The following is a 20,105-nucleotide window of genomic DNA, read 5'->3' on the forward strand; positions in this document are numbered from 1 at the left end:
GCTTGGTTCCTGATCTCAAGCAGCTCAGAATTTGATTGGAGAAGGAGAGAGTACTCAAACCAATAATTAAAGTATGGTTTCTAATCAGTTTTTTTTAATCACAAGTTATTGGACATCTACAGCATTTAATACAGGATAGGTCACTGACTAGGTGCCACATAACAGAAATGAAAGAAGAGTGTGCAGGGAGAACCTGGACACTATTCTCAGTGTGCTCTCATCCTGCCCAGCACCCCTCATGGGCAGTAGGTCACCGGGCCTCAAGGTTCAGGCCGCACGTCAGCCTACTATGAGCTCACCGGCTACCTTTGCCCTAGTAATCTCTGACTCCGTCCAGAAAGAAAATCTATTGGGACAATATTTGATATGGGAAGACCCTGGAAATCCTTCTCTTGTGTTAATGAAAGCCCATTTCTGCCCCCTGCAAGAAGTAGGGGTACACAGTACTCTCATATTTTTGCCATTTATGGCCTTTGCCTTGCTTACATTTGGGCACATTTCATTTTGTTTCATAATCACTAGAAATGTGTGGTCACTCTTTGGACATTTAAAATGTCTGTAGTATTCTAGTGTTTATAGTGGTGTCCCCAGAAGTGGACCTGGGGTGCCAGAAATAGGGGTGTTCCCAACTACTTTCACTTTCACCCCCACTTCTCTCTCTCTCTCTTTCTTTCTTTCTTTCTTTCATTCTTTATTTCTTTCTATGCAAGTAATCTCTGTGCCCAACATGGGGCTCGAACTCACAACCCCAAGATCAAGAGTCCCACACTCTTCTGACTGAGCCAGCCAGGCACCCCTCACATCCCTATTTCTTTCCTTCTTTCTCTCTTTCTTTCTTTCTTTTAATTTTTAGGGAGTGCAAGTGGGAGAGAGGGAGAATGAAAGAGAGAGAGAATATTTTAAGCAGGCTCCACGTTCAGCACAGAGCCAGAAGCGTGGCTCGATCCCACCACTGTGGGGTCATGACTGGAGCTGACATCAAGAGTTGAGTGCTCAACCAACTGAGTCACCCAGCACCCTTCACCCCAGTTTCTCTTGTGACTGTTTCTGCTTGCCTCGCAGAACACCATGCTCACCGTAACAGCCGCGAGCCAGAGGTCATGTTCCAGAATGCAGTGATGTTGTCACATCCTGGTTTATTTTCTACAGTTTGGATCTCTCAGCTCTTGTGGTAGCAGGGTAGAGAAGCAAATTAGTCCTTTGAAACAATAACCATTATTGATTTCTTCATTGGAATAATGTAGTGTTCTGAGATCAGGCTTTAAATCAGACCATGATTTAAAACCTGCCTCTGGCCTCTATTAAGTAGGCCTCCATTTTCTCATCTGTAAAGTGGAGATGAGAGCAATAATTATAGGATCATCTGTCACATGATAAGCTCTCAGGACATATTAGCAGTGGTCATTATTCTTTGCTGTCAGGTCATATGTAATGAAAAGAAAGAAATGGCCTAGTTAAAGGGCAATATAAAGCCAGAATCTTTTTATTTTTGCAGTGAAACATCTTTGCTAAGTAATGATTGGGATCCTGTTTTCAGACTAAGCAAATTAGCCCTCCAAAAGATTACTCCTAGAACGTTAGGTATGTACTATCGTCACAATAAACATTTTGTTGAACGAAGAGGTAGAACTGTAATTATATATCACTGAACAAAGCAGTTTGAAGATCATGGCTCCTAAAGAGTTGGCCATCATTACACGAAACTTTATTTTATTTATTTAAATTCAAGTCTGTTAACATACAGTGCAGTATTGGTTTCAGGAGTAGAATTTAGTGATTCATTACGTGCAATCTTTATATGCTGCGGTATAAAAATTCTCCATTTCAACTCAGAATTGATGCATTCTTCTTTGAACTCCATGAAAACTACTGTATTCATTGATCTGGGGGTGTAAAGAATCAAACAGTTAAACGGCAGTGCCACCACCTCCTTCCGCCACCTTCTCTAGATGATTCCACAGATAGGTACTTGACCAAATCAAACAGTTTTCCTTCCAAGGGAGCAATAGCCACGTTTATTGCAGGTTCTTTAGTCACACAGAATAATTGGGAGATTGTATTCCAGCCCTTTTGTTTCCTTCGTAGATTTTTCAGATAACTATACCATGTCAGTTAGGTATTTCTTTGGGGAAACATAGAAAAGGTTACAATGCTAGAGATCTTGTGATTGCTCAAGTCATCACACTGTGACAATTGTTTCCTGTCGGTTGTGCGAACAGGCCACACCCGTGAACAGCTTAGAAAAGGTCAGTGATACAGTTGGTTCATGTCTTTTTTACGCGGTCGTGCTTTCTAAGACTTTACACCAGTTTTTGACCCTGAAATTTTAGAGATGGTCTTTTCCTCAGTAAATAACATCTCTCCAGGTGTGTTTTTTTAACAAAAAATTTTTTAATGTTTTTATTTTTGAGAGAGAGAGATAGAGACAGCGTGAGCCGGGGAGGGTCAGAGAGAGGGAGACAAAGAATCCGAAGCCTCTCCAGGTGTTTTTTTTTTTTTTATGTTTTATTTATTTCTAGGAGAGAGAGAGAGACAGCGCGAGCAGGGGAGGGTCAGAGAGAGAGGGAACCACAGACTGAAACAGGGTCCAGGCTCTGAGCTGGCAGTCAGCACAGAGCCCGATGCGGGGCTCGAACCCATGAACCGCGAGATCATGACCTAAGCGAAAGTCGGACGCTTAACCGACTAAGCCACCCAGGCGCCCCTCCAGGTGTTTTAAAAGTTACATTGGTGAGGGGCACCTGGGTGGCCCAGTCGGTTAAGCATCTGACTCTTGGTTTCGACTCAGGTCATGATCTCAGGGTTCTTGGGTTTGAGCCCTGCGAAGGGCTCTGCGCTGACAGTGGGGAGCCTGCTTGTGATTCCAGGCCTCCCTCTCTCTCTCTCTCTATGCCCCTCCCCCATTCATTCTCTCTCTCTCTCTCTCCCCCTCTCTCTCTCTCCTCTCTCTCTCTCAAAATAAAACATCTAAAAGGTATATATATGAGGGATGCCTGGGTGGCTTAGTCCATTAAGCGTCCAACTTCGGCTCAGGTCGTGATATCGCAGTTTGTGGGTCCGAGCCCCACTGTCGGGCTCCTTGCTAACAGCTAGCTCAGAGCCTAGAGCCTGCTTCAGATTCTGGGTCTCCCTCTCTCTCTGACCCTCCCCTGCTCTCGCTCTCTCTCTCTCAGAAACAAATAAAACATTAAAAAAAATTTTAAGGTATGTTGGTCCGAATAAGGTGTCTATTATATGGCCTGAGCATGAAAACAGCTTTTGGGATTTGTCACTTAGACGGTTTGGGAAGTGTCCCACCGGAACCATGATGTGGGCGAAGGGGCCAGTTACTGAATACTTCCTTTGTGCTGGTGCCTGAGCGTGCCTCCTTAATGCTCCTGATGGCTCTGTGGGGTCTGAGGAGGTGGTAACCCCATGCCTTACATGTGCTAATATGAGACTCAGAGAGAGGGAGTAATTTGCCCACAGCCTCTTGGTTCATAAGTAGTGAAGGGGGGATTCAGAACATGTCATCTGATTTTAAAACTGAGATGTATACATCATTGGTCTGTGGTGCAAATAAGCAGAAGAAAAAGATGTGCAATTACAGTTTCTCAGAAGCAGGAAGTAAATACCTTCAGAATATGAAAGCAGGCGTCTTAAAGGCCTGTATAAGTGTGTGATTCATAGAAGGGCCCCCAAGCTCTTTACTTCCTAGGTCTCTGGGGAGGTGATGAGACAAAGGCCAACTTAGAATTTCTAGACTTGCCCTCAGATTCACCCAGAGCCTTTCACGTGCATGTCCGCCGAGTAGGGCTGTCTGGCCTCAGAGTGTGGGAGAGATTAGAAGCAGTAGTTTAGAAAAGCGGGTGGAAGCCTCCTAGGCAGTCCCCTTCTCAGTAATGGTGGTAAACAACCTGCTGGCGAACCCAGAGACAGGGGCGCTATACACGGGTAGAGCCCAAGGCCGGTGAGCCTCAAAACATCTATGCTTGTCAGCAGACTGAGGCGTGGCCCGGGGGAGAGGTCATGAAAATGCACGTACCCCCCCACGGTCGGGGAAGAAAACAGGTGTGAGCCCCCCTGCCCCATCTGAAGGGTGCAGCGGCCGAGTGACCCAGCCCAAGCTGATTCTTGTCACCCCATATGCAACCCCAGGCTTGCCTGGTCTGATTTTCTCCAGTAGAAGCCAGGAGGCTGGATTTTTATGTGAAATTAGATTTTTTATAAGGGTGCATATATCCTTTTTAAAAAAATGTTTTTTTAATGTTTATTTACTTCTGAAAGAGAGAGAGAGTGGGAGGGAGAGCCAGGGAGGGGCAGAGAGGGAGACAGGATCCAAGCAGCTGTCGGCACAGAGCCTAATGCGGGGCTCAAACTCATGAACCATGAAATCATGACCTGAGCCAAAGTCAGGCACTTAACCGATTGAGCTACCCAGGTGCCCTTGAAGTCAGGTTTAAAAAATTTTTTTAATGTTTATTTATTTTTGAGACAGAGACAGAACATGAGTGGGATAGAGACAGAGAGAGTGAGACACAGAACGGGAAACAGGCTCAGGGTCCGAGCCATGCGAGTCTCAGACCCACAAGCCATAAGGTCATGACCTGAGCCGAAGTCAGACACTTAACTGACTGAGCCACCCAGGCACCCCTCAAATCCGATTTTTTAAATGCCAGTACCAAATTCAAGAGAAAGGGAGAGGGGGAGCCTGGGTGTCTCAGTCGGTTGAGCATACGACTTCAGCTCAGGTCATGATCTCGCAACTTGTGGGTTCAAGCCCCGCATCAGGCTCTGTGCTGACAGCTCAGACCTTGGGGCCTGTTTCAGATTCTGTGTCTCCTTCTCTCTCTGACCCTCCCCTGCTCGCGCTGTCTCTCTCTCTCTCTCTCTCAAAAATAAATAAAAAACATTAAAAAAAAAAAAAAAGAGGAAGGGAGAGAGGGAGAAAAAGAAACACCATGTGAAAGCCTGCGTGAAGGCCCGGTGTCGCCACCACGGGAGTGGCGGCTGCCAGTGTTGAGGCTGTTCTTGGACGGAGAGGGGGGACGTGTGTCACAGTAATACCACATCACTGCGGAAAGGCTTAGCTGGGTTCATCATAACCACCCCAGGAAGCAGTGGGATGATGAACAGTCTAAGTCTTTATCCTGGTGCGTAAGCAGTTTTTAACTTTATTTCAGTCTTGGTCCTGTTAGCCTAATAAAAACTAGATTTCCCAGGGTGGCAGGCTGTCTTAGAGGAGCATGCAACTCTTCATCTCAGGGTTGTGAGTTCAAGCCTCATGTTAGGTGTAGAGATGACTTAACTAAAACTTTTAAAAAATAAAATAAAAACTATAGATTTCCTTTAGGCAAGAGCTCATATTACATCCTCATATGGAAAACACAAGCTTGGCATATACTCTCAGTGTGCACAGACCTCCTGACGTGCCCCTACAGACGTCAGTTAAGCGTCTGACTTCAGCTCAGATCATGATCTCACAGTTCGTGGGTTCGAGTCCTGTGTCAGGCTCTGCGCTGACAGCTAGCTCAGAGCCTGGAGGCTGCTTCGGAATCTGTGTCTCCCTCTCTCTGACCCTCCCCTGCTCATGCTGTCTCTATCTCTCTCTCTCAAAAAAAAAAAAAAAAAATAGCAAAGACCCAAAGTTGTATTCAGAAACCACAGCTCTTTAGAGTGACTCAGCCCCTGGAGGTTGCTATCCTCTTCAATTCTGCGGGGTTCAGCCTGTCATTTTAAACCTGTCTCTGTTTGCAGTCTTGCAGACTTTTCCAAACTCAGGTGTTCTTCACCTTTAGCTTTGAACTAGGTAATTAACACTTGTCATTTCATATGATGCTTAAACAAACCAAAGTGTATCCGTGTAGACTGGGCACAGGGGCTGGAGAAGGGAACGAATCTCCACCCCGAGTCCTAATGCCGTCTTCCCCCCACCCCATCCCAGCGTCCTCTCTGAGGCCTTCAAGGGAAAAGGACAGCAGGCCACAGGGACATTCCCATGCATGCTTGCTTGTGCAGGAACTCAGAAAGAGCCAGCAAACCCTCTCAGCTCCGCTCCTGCTGTGGGCTGAGCTTAGGCAGAACATCTATCAACATCCTGAAGAACACCGCGCTCCAGGAGGCCTTCGGAGGCCTTCAGATCGTTGCCAGTGGGGGAGCGTGTGTTGACCCACAGCTTGGAAGTGCAGTGTCTGCGCTACATTCTATCCCTGAAGAGCACTGTCTTCCTCAGAAAGTGCTGTTTTCCCTCCTGGAAGTAACCCAGATGCGGACAGAAATAGCAGAAAAGATCAACTGAATTTGGTTAAGATGTGTATATACTCTGTTAGCTTTCACATTTTAGATTTAGGGGAAACTGAAAGTAGCAAAATTCCCAAGATGTAGTCCAAGTCCATGCCGTTTCTAGTTTGTCAAAGACAATCATAAGACAAAGTTAGTGGCCACCTTAGCTTCTCAAAATACTACCTAAAAACATGTTTTAGGGGCGCCTGGGGTGGCTGTCGCTTGAGCGTCCGACTTTGGCTCAGGTCATGATCTCACTGCTTAATGAGTTAAAGCCTTGCAGCCGGCTTCGTGCTGACAGCTCAGAGCCTGGGGTCTACTTCACATTCTGTCTCCATCTCTCTGCCCCTCCCCTGCTGGTGCTCTGTCTCTCTATCATAAAAATAAACTTAAAAAAAATCTTTTTCATTTTAAAAAACACGCTTTATTTTATTGATTTATTTTTTTAAGTGTATTTTTAATTTATTTTGAGAGAGGCAGGAGGCGGGGGGGAACAGAATCCCCAAGTAGGCTTTGCTCAGACTCATGAACTTCAAGATCATGACCTGAGCCAAAGTCGAGTCAGACGCTCCACCAACTGAGCCACCCACACCCCAAAAATACGTTTTAGGTGTCATTGTATGGTTTGTTTTCTCTCACGAGAAATCAACTTTCAAATCGGGTAACCCAGGAACAGCTGGTACCTTCTAGTTTTAGAAGGCTAATTGGTGGAAATTAATTTCAGCACAAGCTGCCATTTCTTTGCAGATGACTCGGAAGTGCACACATTCGGCCTCATTCTTAACTCCCAACTACAGTTTTGTACTCCAGCTGCTCACTAGAACATTCTACTCCGAAGTCTTGTCATCACCTCCGCCTCAACCTTTCTAAAATTCAACTTACCCTTCTTTCTAAGATGGGCCCCATTTGCTCACAGGCACGTCTCTTCCTCCCCAGCTCTGACACCTGGCCAGCGTCTTCCATCATTCTCTCTCTCTCTCTATCAGAGTCCGTCAGTTATTTCCTTATCAGCTCTCAGATAATATTGATCCCTTTCTTTATCACCTGTCATTCTTGTGCTCTTTTCCCTCCGTGTCCCCTGTGTCCCTAGAAGTGACTAAACATTTTACTTCTAAGATGTCCTGGCCCTGCAGTCCTTCCTGAGGAGGTTTATCATCCTCCAGCACAGCTTTGCTGACCTGCTTGCCTCTGAACCCTCTCTCTGCTCCCGTCCGCCCACCCCTCATTCACTAGGCGCACGTGGCCCCAGATCAGACCGGTAGCTCTGGGTCACTCACTGCTCCCCACAAAAGCACCGACAGCAGTGCCCGAGCCCGGCCCATCTTTCCGGACCCCCGCCCAGCCTTCACTAGAAGCCTTGGGATGTTTCCTCCGACAGTGAATCCACAGGAGACCCTGAACGTGCCTGGAGGGCAAGCCCAGTGCCCAGCTCGTAGGAGTGCTCAGTACACAGCAGTGGTTCCTTTATTTATTTCCTGGGACAGTGTTCTCCTTATGGCAGTTATTTAGTCAGTATTAGCCAGATAAAGGAACTACTTTATGAAAATGATTGCTTTTTCTTAAAATCTGCATCAGATCTCCCACTTCCTTAGCAATTTGAAGGGACTCCCTACAGGAAAGCACTTGGGAATTTTTTTAATGTTACTAAACATATAAGTAATAAGTGAATATGATTATCAGAAATGATTTAGAGTTTGTCACTAAGTACATTTATTTGAACTTTTTCTTCCAGAAAGAAGGTTTTTTTTTTTTAAGATTTAAAAAATATTTTTTAAGTTTATTTATTTTGAGAAAGAAAAAGAGAGTATGCACTCTCCACATGGACACTGTGGAGCCTGGTGTGGGGCTCGAACTCAGAAACCATGAGGTCATGACGTGAACGGAAATCAAGAGACTTAACTGACTGAGCCACCCAGCACAGAGCCTGACATGGGGCTTGAGCTCAAGCTGAGATCATGACCTCAGCTGTTTTAAGTAATTTCTACACCCATCGTGGGGCTCAAGCTCACAACCCTGACATGAAGAGTAGCATGATCCAGGGTGCCTGGGTGGCTCCGTTGGTGGGGTGTCCGACTTCAGATCAGGTCATGGTCTTGTGGTTCACGAGTTCGAGCCCCACATCAGGCTCTGTGCTGACAGCTCAGAGCCTGGAGCCTGCTTTGGATTCTGTATCCCCCTCTCTCTGTGCCCTCCTCTGTTCTGTCTCTCTCAAAAATAAACAAACATTAAAAAAAAAATCTCTCTGCCCTCCCTCACTCATGCTATGTTTGTCTCTCTCAAAAATGAATAAACATTAAAATTATTTTAAAAAGTAGCATGCTGCACCAACTGGGCCAGCCAGCTGCCCCAAAAACAACAGTTTTAGGCCTGTACAGAAGAGTGTCCCCCTTTTTACTTTAAATTATTATTGTGAGTAATAATTAAATTAGTATATTTTAAATATTTATATTTTATATTTAATCTTTTAATTTTATATTTATCTTTACCTAATTTTATCTTTAGTGTCATTGATGACCTCTATTCCACTTTAACACTGAGTTTAAAATTTAGCTGTGTTTATTCTTTGAGTTGAAAGACCCCCACCGGGGAGAGGAGCAAGTGGGTGACGGGCATGGAGGAGGGCACTTTTTGGGATGAGCACTGGGTGTTGTTTGGAGGCCAGCTTGNATGTTTTTACAATTATAACGTTATACATTTTCATCAAGAACATCATGGTAAATACAGAAAAGCAAAATAGTCATGACGCATACCCAGACCCACTACAAATACCTCATTTTCTTTTCTTCTCTCTTTGTTTATAGATTTGCTTATTTATTTTTGAGAGAGAGAATAAGACAGAATCCCAGAAAGAGAGAGAGAGAGGAAGACAGAATCCCAGGCAGACTCCCTGCCGTCAGCACAGAGTCAAACCCAGGACGGAAGTCATGAACCCTGAGATCATGACCAGAGCTGAAACCAGGAGTTGGAGGCTTAACTGACTGAGCCGCCCTGGCGCCCCTGTAGATTTGCTTATTTAAACTAGAGTAGTCTAGGGGTGCCTGGGTGCCTCAGTCGGTTGAAATCTGGCTGAAATCCCAGGTCGTGACCTCACGGTTCATGAGATAGAGCCCCAGGCTCGGCATGGTCAGGGATTCTCCCTCTCCTCTCTGTCTGCCCCTCTCCTGCATTTGCATGTTCTCTCTCTCAAAATAAATAAACATAAGTAACTAATATATAGTACTCTACAAGCATAAAACCTCACTTGATGAAAGATAAGATTCTCATGACTGTATTTGAAAACCAGGCAAATTGCTACCATTTGTGGCTTACTTACCACGTGTCAGGCTCTGTATGAGACAGACACTTCACTTCCACTCTCCTATTCAATTCTTAAAACCTGCCAGTGAGGGAAGATGCTCCTACACACACACACACCACACACACACACACACACACACTTAAACACGAGGAAGCTGATGCTCCAAGAAGTCCAGACCCTACAGCTAACGAATGGCACAGACGGAGTAAGAAGCCAGGCAGCCCTACGCTGGGGTCTGTTTCTTGACCACCGGACCTGTGAAGTGGAAAGCGCAAGCCCTCTCGGCATGAGCACTGCGGGTGATGGGGAGTGGTTTATGGTGTACTGCCTTTCTCCTCACAGTAGCCACATGGGGAAGCCCTTACTCACCGGCACCTCCACTGTCATAATACCAGGAATAGTGGGATAGTCAATTCATTGACTCCTGTTTGCACTGTACGCCATCCCTGCCATGTTACTTTGAACATCTCTGATCCTCACAAGAAGCCTTGAAGGCTTTTATAGTGTTAGTCACCATTTCACAGTTGAGAACATAGGGCTCAGAGAGCTTGAGTAACTTAGGCCCAGCCACAGAGCAAGTGACCCTAACTCCATGGTGTCCTGCACTGTACCGCCTCTCAGTACAACAGTCTCCTAAGACCCAGATGAGAACGAGAAGATGGTCCTTTGCCATTTGTTTATTAGCAACATTACCTTGTTTCTGTGACACCAAACTGGCCGAATCCAGAGGCCATGACGTGTGTTTGGGTCGATTTGGGAGGAAAGGGTATGTTGAGCCCCAAGGGAGTTGACCTGGCACAGGGCACCTCACAAAATAAGGCTTCACTCACTCCTTGGTACTATTCCTGTGGGAGCCTCTGAAATCACATGTTTATGAAATAAGTATCTACTGGGAAAACAGATTTGGATAAAAAACGTGTTATTTACATGAAGTACATCTGTTACTTCCAACTTTAGACATTTAACTGGCCCAAGAAGCTGTGGGTTTTTTTAATGTTTATTTATTTTGAGAGAGAGCACACATGTGGGGGAGGGGGTAAAGAGAGACAGGAGAGAGAATCCCAAGCAGGCTCCATGCTGTCAGTCAGTGCAGAGCCCGATGTGGGGCTCAGTCCCACGAACTGTGAGATCATGACCTGAGCCGAAGTCAAGACTAGGACACCCAACCAACGGAGCCACCCAGACGCCCCATCCCCCCCATAAGAAGCTGGTTTATTTAAAATCATGCACATGAGAGGACTTGAGAAATGTAATTGAGAACACTGAGGCCAGAGGAATTATTTTCCAAGTAAGTTAGTGAAAGAGAAGGATCCAGAATTCTCCACCTTCACCAAGGCCGCTGAACTTTCCACTACATTATTTTGCTTCACCTAATTTTCAGAAGTATGACAGGGCAGAAAGAAATTCAGTAAGTTTATTTGGTTTACAGAGTGTGAATTTTTAGAAATTCAATTGATCACATTTAAAAATCAGCTTTAATGGGGGCGACTGGGCAGCTCAGTCAGTTAGGCATCTGACTCCTGGTTTTGGCTCAGGTCATGAGCTCATGGTCATGGGATCAAGCCCCGTGTTAGGCTCTGTGAGGAGCCTGCTTGGGATTCTTTCCCCCTTGCCCCCCGCCCTACCCCACTCTCGCTCTCCCTCTGTCTCAAAATAAATACTTTAAAGAAGACATTTATACGAATCAGCTTTAACAGAGCGGCAGTAGTCTCAAAGACCTGCTAAACTGTTAGTCCTAATTCTGTTGTTCTTTTCTATCCCCCTAGATTTAAGGATGCTTTGCAGCAGTTTTGTAAGTCTGAAATTTTTCGTGCCTGTGAATGCCAGGATTTGGTAAGAGATGGAGGAGTCTTCGCAGAATGATCCGAACACCACAACCCTGGAGGAAGATGACCCCCTCAAGAGCACCGGCCCTCAGATTTCTGTTAGTGAATTTTCCTGCCACTGCTGTTATGACATCCTGGTTAACCCCACCACCTTGAACTGTGGCCACAGCTTCTGCCGGCACTGCCTGGCTTTATGGTGGGCCTCTTCGAAGAAAACAGAGTGTCCGGAATGCAGAGAAAGATGGGAAGGTTTCCCCAAAGTCAATATTCTCCTCAGGTAATGCCTGGTCCATATAAGCCCATACAGCTTGCATGCTGTGCTTTCTCTTCGTGGGGGCAGCCATGTTTGAAGAGGCCAGAGGCACAGAGCCAACCCCCACCGTGGTCATTCTAGATCTGCTGGCCTGGCAGTCAGGGGGCTCAAGGACCCGCAGAGCCAGACGCCCTTCCTCACAGGTGACTGTGATAGGTTTGTGATTATTTATCATAAAGGAAAAAAAAAGTCTGGTTATCAGACCATTGCTTGTAATCCTTTGTCATGTAACACTTTTTATCGATTTGTATCCGCTGAGAACACTCTAGGTCTCATAGAGAAAATAGCATCGCTGAACAGTTCTGTACAAATCCGTTTACTGGTGATTTTCATAATCTTTGGATAAACTTTTAATTTTCACATCAGTAGAGATGGCCTCCCGCGTATAGCCTCACACAACAAATGGCCTCACACAACACAGTGTCTTACAGAAGTATGACAGATAGGGCAGAAAGAAATTCAGTAGGTTTATTTGGTTTACAGAGTGTGAATTTTTAGAAATCCAATTGATCACATTTAAAAGTCAGCTTAAATGGGGGCGACTGGGCAGCTCAGTCAATTAAGCAGGCTCCTTTCCGCTTGCATTCACAATGTTTATAATGTGCCTGTAAGGTCTTCGAGCCTCAAGTCCTTGCTTTTCTTCTGTTGCCTTCTTGACACCAACAGAATACCAGAAAGTTCCCTGAAAACGTTAACCTAACATTCACTTTTTCATGGGAGATATATTTACAAGCGCTTCGCTCCCACCTGTCAGCCTGGATTACCTGCAGGTTGATCTTAATTGAAGGAAGATTCTCTGATTATGTGTAATTGAAAACGAAGACAGCTCTACTTGTTTTCTGTGAATTGATGGTGAATCCCATCAGCAATACTGAGAGACCTTCATTTGTTTATATTGTTTTTAAAGAATGAGAGTTCTTACTGATAAAGTTAAAGATCCCTTTGCCCTCTCCTCCCCATCCACAGCCCGCCCTTCCTTTTCCTCAGAGTCATTTCAGTCATGACTCTGTTGTGACTTCCTTCAGAATGTCAAGGATACTTCTGTACCTACATGTGCCAGTAGGAAATGCAAGTATTTCCTCACATCAGTGGTATCCTATCTGTAAGGCTCCGCATTTGTTGTTTTTTTTTTTAATGTTTGCTTATTTTTGAGAGACGGAGCGCAGGTGGGGGAGGGGCAGAGAGAGAGGGAGACCCAGAATCCGAAGCAGGCTCCAGGCTCCGAGCTGTCAGCACAGAGCCTGATGCGGGAGCTCAAACCCACAAACCATGAGAACATGACCTGAGCCAAAGTCAAATGCTCAAGCGACTGAGCCACCCAGGCGCCCCCATATTTATTATCTTCACCCAACAATATGTAGGTCTTAAATTTATTCGTCTCAATACAAACGATATCCCATAAATTCATTTTAAAAACTATGTGGCATTCCATTGTGTGCACAGACCATGGTGAGACTCTTTCTCTAGCAGTGGACACACAGGTTGTTTACAATTTTTTGCTGTCACCAACCAGGCCGTATCCAGTCTTGACTATTGTTCTAAAGTTGCCTGTATGTTACTAAATATCGACTGTTAGTTTTATTTTGGCCTCTAAACATCGTAAATGTATTAAGTCAAACCAACTGTCTTGTGTTTGTTTTTCCTATTCTCCACAGGGATGCCATTGAAAAATTATTTCCTGATGCCATTAGAATGCGATTTGAAGACATTCAGCAGGATAGTGACATAGTCCAGAGTCTCGCAGCCTTTCAGAAGTATGGGAATGATCAGGCTCCTTCAGCTACCAACACAGGCCGAGTGAATCCGCAGAGAGGCGGGGGATTCTTTTCCGGTGTGCTCACCGCTCTAACCGGCGTGGCGGTAAGCACATCGCTGTGTTTCTCTGCCCCCCAACCTACCCCCAGCTTTCACTGACGTCACTTCCACTGAAGTTGATGGCCTTACCCGTATGTGGTCATTCACTGCATGCGTTGACATCTGCTGGGTCAGATGATTGTTCAGGGCTGCCGCGTACTCAAGTAGATAGTGTAATATTCAGAATCCAGTTATTGTTAGCTTCCGTCCATTTTGTCCTCTTCCTCACCCCTGCAATAGTCACCATTATTATTCCCATTTTATTTATTTATTAGTTTCTATTAGAATTTATTTTAATGTAAGTTCTGTCTCCAGCATGGGCTTGAGCTCACAACCCCGAGAGCAAGAGTCGCATGCTCTCCTGACTGACCCAGTCAGGCACTCCTATGATTCCCATTTTAGAGATGAGGGAACAGCTGCAGGATGGTGGCGTCTCAAGCCCAGCACTTTACTAACATGTCACATAGAAGCTGTTTTCTTCTCACTTCCATGCTACAAAAATCTGTTGTTGTTATTATGGTTTATTTTTGAGAGAGAGAGAGAGAGAGAGAGGACAGTGTGTGGGCAGGGGAGGGGCATAGAGAGGGGAGACCCAGAATCCAAAGCAGGCTCCAGGTTTTGAGCCATCAGCGCAGAGCCCGACGTGGGGCTCGAACCCATGAACCACGAGATCATGACCTGAGCTGAAGTCAGATGCCTCACCGACTGAGCTACCTGGGCACCCCGTGCTACCAAAATGTAAAGGTTACTAATTTTCCAGTAGAAAAGGCACAGGAGTCAGTTATGTTGGCCAGGATGTTGGGGCCAAGGCTGCAGTGCTCACGGGTGCTCTGCACTGAGTGCTGTTCCCGTGTCTGTTCCCTCGAGGCCCCACAACCAGCAGAGACAGGAGCCCACGCAGAGTTCTGCTCCCCACTCTCGGTGCCAGTGGTGTCACCTGCCTCCGCGCACCGATTCCGCATCATTCCCATCACGCTCAGCCTCGTCCCAGCCCTGCCCTGCCCCACACTCGCATGTGAGAAGCTGGCTTCCCTGACCTTTCTGTGTCTCAAGGTGCCTCTCTCCTGTCCCCAGGTGGTCCTGCTCGTGTACCACTGGAGCAGCAGGGAGTCTGAGCACGACCTCCTGGTCCACAAGGCTGTGGCCAGATGGACGGCAGAGGACGTGGTCCTCTGGCTCGAGCAGCTGGGCCCTTGGGCCTCTCTCTACAGAGACCGGTTTTTATCTGAAAGAGTGAATGGAAGGTGAGACACAGGCTCTTCTGGTATGTCCTTGACCTTTTGTAAGCTGTTCTATTGAGCCATAATCCACATACTGTGAAATTCACTCATTGAAAGTGGCCAGTCCATGTTGTTTAACGTATCCACAGATGTGTGCAGTCATCAGCACAATCTAGTGTTAGAACATTTTCACCACCCCGGAAAGAGAGCCCTTACCTCTCGCCTTCGGTCCTCACGGCCCCCCCTCATCCCCAGGCGACCTCCATTCACCTTTATGGCCCTGTGGACTTGCCCTTGAGAGTAATCCGTGTAAATCTGGCCTTTTCACCTCGCAGAACACTGTCAAGGTTTATCCAAGGTGTCACGTGGGTCAGCGCTTCCTTCATCTTTACGGCCGAGCAACGTTCCCGCTTGGGGCTGTGCCCATTTTATCACGTGTCCTTCAGTCGGGAGCTTTTCGGGTTGCTCCTTCTGGAGGCTGCGACGAACGGAGCCGCTGTGACCCTTGTGTGCAGGGTCTTGTGTAGCCCTGCGTTTCCGAGGGCCGTGCATGTCCCCCGGACTGCCGTTGCTGGGGCCTGAAGTAGTGCCCTGTGCTTCCCTTCTGAGCTGTTCGACTGTTCCCAGAGCAGCCGAGCCATTTCATGTGCTGCTTCTTAATTAGAAAAAAAACACGTATTTTTTAGTTATTTTAAAATAATGTAGAACTGTAGGTTATGGAAGCGAAATACCCTCGTAATTATACTCTTCAGAGAAAACCACTGTTAGCATCTTTCTGGACATCTTTCCCAGTTGTTTTCAGTGTTTATACAGAGAAACACATAAGTGTATATTATTTATTTGCTTAAACTGAAAATATAATTGTATTAAACAGACCTGTGATTATACACACGTATATGTGTCTACGTATGTACGTATGTACGGGTAGGTACTAGGGTCTCTATAGTTGATCTCTGCCAATGGGCTTCTGGGCTGTTTCCGTTTTCCTGTTCCAGGCAGCTCCAAGCAACGTTGTAGCAAATGCCCTGATAACCGGGAATTCCAGAGTGGAGTTGCCAGGCTATGGGGAGGCCTGCCTCTGCCCGTCGCGTGTCCCCACCCCCTTCCAGAGCACAGTCCGTCTTTCTTGGGCTCTTTCCTTCCTTGGAGGGACCATGTAGGGATAGTCTGGTGTGCCACACTGCGCTGAGGGTGGCCTCTCCCACTCATCTGCTTGTTGCAGACGCGCCGTCCCCTCACCGCCAGGCCGCCTGCCTCCCCGCCTCACACCCCAGTCTCGTTGTCTCGTTTTCCCCCTGAACTGACCTTTCAACTCTTGACTCTCCTTTGGGAAAGCCAGACGCTCTGAGTTGACTTGACTGCTTTTTGTAAGAATTAGTGCCCTCTCCCCTTAAAATTGTGGTTAAACAAATTTTTGTTCTCTGTCTGCCTTTATATCTTTGCCTCATCGCCTTCCATCTGAAAGTTAGATTCCTGGGACTGGAATTTCCGGGTCAAGGGAAGTAAACCTTTACAACCTTAATAAGTGTTTCCAGATCACCCACGAGAGGACATCACCTACACCCCTCCCCGGTGGTTGTGCGCCCACTGGCTCTCCACCTGCTGGTGCACAGGGGGGTTGAACGATGGGTTCTCGCGGAGGTGGACTCGTGTTTCCCAACGCACGGGACCACATAAGGGGTCTGCAGCTATTTTTATTCAATTACTACCCCAAAACAGCTATTCTTTCTTTTTTCTATTTGTGTGTTTATTTTGAGAGTGTGTGCATGAGCAGGGGAGGGAGGGGTGGAGAATCCCACGCTATCTCTGCACCGTCAGCTGAGAGCCCCATGTGGGGCCTGAACCCAACGAACCGTGAGATTGTGCCCTAACCCAAAACCAAGAATTGGACACTTGGCCGGCTAAGCCGTTCAGGCGCCCCTCGCCTCAAACAGCTCCTCTGTGAGTCATAACATTTTATTGGGTTTCTTTCCCATTGTTTTCCTATATACACATACCTGAAAACTAGAGTCATTTGAGAGAGTTCAGAGCTTTCAGCTGTTAGGAGCAGAACAGACTGGGGTGTGCCTTCACGGAGCCACTTTACTCCTCGAAGCCATTTTTTCATCCACCAAATGGTCATAATTCCCCCTACTCTGCAGAATTGTTAAATGGATCAGGGATGGTCTGTGGAAGTATTTTCAGAGAGTCACTGGGAAACAGCAAGCATTCAGTCATTTGCTGTTCTTACTATTATTTCATATACTAAGCAGCTTGCCCTACCATACGTCTCGAGTATTTGTGTGGATAGGATGGAACCCCAGGGGTGAGGAGTTTGCTTCCAGTATATAATCTCAAAAGAAATCTCCTCCTGCTCCCCCCACACTCCCACAGGTTGCTTTTAACTCTGACAGAGGAAGAATTTTCAAGGGCGCCGTACAACATAGAAAACAGCAGCCACAGGAGAGCCATCCTGCTTGAACTGGAGCGTGTCAAAGCCCTGGGGGTGAAGCCCCCCCAGAATCTCTGGGAATATAAGGTGAGCTCACTCTTTCTTTATTTTTTTAATTGAAAAAAGTATAGAGAACAGCCCATCCGTCATCTGTTCTTCGCCGGGACTGCACCCGCTGATTCTCCTTCACGGAGAAGATGTAGCTAATGCTGTGCTATGAAACGAAGACTTGTTTTTATTTTAAGATAACTGAAATGTCCTGACACAGCAAACTTCCGCATTTGCGTGGAGACAGACAATTGCACGTAACCAATGAGTTCATGGGGGGAAATGCTCGATCATGAAAGACGTGCAAACTGAAACAGCCAGACGGCATCGTTTTCACCCACGTTATTGTCAAGGATGAGAGCGTTACGATATGAAGAAAAAGACGCTCGTGTGTGTGGCGGGTCCTAAATCGGTGCGGTCTCCTTGGAGAGCAGTTGGTCAGTAAGTGTTCACAGTCAAACTATACCTGCCCTGTGACCCGCCGTTTCGCTTCTTTGCCCCTGAAACATGGGCAGCACAGGGGGTGAGGGGGGAAGCCAGAGCAGGGCTGGGAGCCTAGTGCCTGGGCTCCTTGCCGGGCTTCTCCAAGACACACTGGCTGTGGGTCACCAGCAGGCACCCGGGCCTTGTGCGCCCGTCTCCTCGGTAAATGACTTCACAGAGTCACAGTGACGCTGAGAGTTGAGCTTTGAGCCCAATGACTTCATTAACCAAGAAGTTCACTGCAGCATCGTTGCTCATAGCAGCACCCAGGAGACACGCGAGTGCCCGTCATCAGGACAGGCTCAGCAAATGGGGCCCACCGTCCACAGGACCATGGCGGGAGATGGCGACGCTGGCGTGCCAACAAGGAAGCGTGCCCTCATCCTGTCGTTAACTGAAAGGAGGGAAAAGCACACCGGGAAGTCCCCACGTGTGTCCGGAGCCGTATGTGGCGCACGCACAGAACGTGTCAGAAGGATCCGCGGACCGCTAACAGTGTTCTCTACGGATTGACTCTTGGACGAGAGAGAATTTTCTGTGTCACTTAACAACTTTCTGTGCCATTCGGAAAACACTGTGTTTACCATGAACATGTATTGTCTTAAACCTAAAAAAGCATTCTTCAAAGTTTTTGAAGACTAGGCATGGAGGTGCTTAGGTAGAAGGTTTGTTTTCTTTTGTGTTATTGCTGTTATTTGTTTAATTTTGGAAAACCGTTGCTTTTATTATAAATTACCCATTTCGTTTATGGAGTAAACTCTGGGCTTTTTGTAGCCAATATTAGCCCTCTGGTAGGTTTTTAGTATCTGGCAGAACCTTTGTGGCTGACACATCCAGCGTTGACCTCTATTTAAAAAACATAAAAGTAATCTTAACGGGGGCGCCTGGGTGGCTTAGTCGGTTAAGCGTCCGACTTTCGCTTAGGTCATGACCTCGCGGTTCGTGGGTTTGAGCCCCGCGTCGGGCTCTGTGCTGACTGCCAGTTCAGAGCCTGGAGCCTGTTTTCAGTCTGTGACTCCTTCTCTCTCTGGCCCTCCACTGCTCACGCTGTCTCCTCTCTCCTCTAGAAATAAATAAAACAATTAAAAAAAAAAAAAAAAGTAATCTTAACGTTAACCAGAGTAAATGGGCATGCGGTTTCGGACCCAGTGTGAAAGCAGGCAGAATTTTTTTTTTTTAATTTTTTTTTTAATGTTTATTTATTTTTGAGACAGGGTGAGATAGATTGTGAGCAGGGGAGGGGCAGAACGAGAGGGAGACACAGACTCTGAAACGGGCTCCAGACTCCAAGCCATCAGTCAGCACAGAGCCCAATGCGGGGCTCGAACCCACAAACTGTGAGATCAGGACCTGAGCTGAAGTCGGACGCTCAACTGACCAAACCACTCAGGTGCCCCAAAAGCAGGCAGAATCTTATCAGTCGGCTCCTTCATATCTTGTGGGCCACCAGCCCCTCCCTGAGGGTGGTGAGCAGCGTCCTGGAGCAATTCCTGTTCTCCTCGGGTGGGAACGAGGCCGTTCCCCATTGAAGTGCCGGCGTGGTAACTGCCTCGCTGGGTGGTTGGTGTTGCTCCGGATCCAGTAGGCAGTGGCCCGGCACTCACAGCGCCTCCGCGCCCACGCTGGCAGCGGACCTACGGACCCACAGCCTGGTCCTCTCCCCTCCTCCTGTACCAGCCGTGACGTGGCTGCCCTTGCAGACTTTATTTTCTGGCCCGGGGCTCCTGGGGAGCTTGGTATTCCACCAGAGCCACGGTGCCCCCAGGGCGCTGGTCAGGGTGGAGCACAGAAGTCTTGCAGAGTGTGTGATTTGCCGCCTCCTCTGAAAGACCACGGTGCATAAACACATGGATAATGTATCTGTGGAATTAATATTTCATGGGGGGCTGGGTTATGAAAACATGTCTTTAAAAGATTTCTTAAGGGGTGGTTAAAAAAAACACGTTGGGAAACACTTTTAATAGAGAACTATCCCCATTTCTATTTCTTATCTAAGTGAGGATGCAGAGATTTCTTTAGAAGTTAGGGTTTTTTGGGGGGCGCCTGGGTGGCTCAGTCGGTTAAGCGTCTGAATTCCACTCGGGTCATGATCTCGCTGTTTCTGTGTCCGAGCCCCACGTCGGGCTCTGTGCTGACAGCTTGGAGCCTGGAGCCTGCTTCAGATTCTGGGTCTCCCTCTCTCCCTGCCCCTCCCCTGCTCGTGCTCTGTCTGTCTGTCTCTCTCTTTCTCTCTCTCAAAAATAAAGAAACATTAAAAAAATTTTTTAAGTTAAACTTTTTTTTAAATTTCAAACACACACAAAAACAGGATAAGAGCACAAAGCTGCCATGTACCCTTACCAGCTGCAGCAACTTAAGGCCATGTTCATCT

At 46.9% G+C, this 20,105-nt stretch overlaps 1 protein-coding gene across 3 annotated transcripts in view; it reads left to right on the forward strand.

Annotated features, from left to right (window-relative positions):
• BFAR (bifunctional apoptosis regulator) overlaps window positions 1-20,105 on the forward strand; it is a 36,102-nt gene that overhangs the window by 3,438 nt on the left and 12,559 nt on the right. For all 3 annotated transcript variants that reach the window (XM_077773216.1, XM_077773218.1, XM_077773217.1), the window contains exons 2-5: window positions 11,326-11,662; window positions 13,354-13,558; window positions 14,627-14,796; window positions 17,146-17,290. In XM_077773216.1, the coding sequence (XP_077629342.1) occupies window positions 11,400-11,662; window positions 13,354-13,558; window positions 14,627-14,796; window positions 17,146-17,290 (783 nt within the window). In that variant the 5' untranslated portion in view covers window positions 11,326-11,399. The remainder of the gene's footprint in view (window positions 1-11,325; window positions 11,663-13,353; window positions 13,559-14,626; window positions 14,797-17,145; window positions 17,291-20,105) is intronic.

Source organism: Crocuta crocuta, unplaced genomic scaffold, assembly GCF_008692635.1.
Source record: "Crocuta crocuta isolate KB4526 unplaced genomic scaffold, BGI_CrCroc_1.0 scaffold16, whole genome shotgun sequence".
Classification (NCBI taxonomy): Eukaryota; Metazoa; Chordata; class Mammalia; order Carnivora; family Hyaenidae; genus Crocuta; species Crocuta crocuta.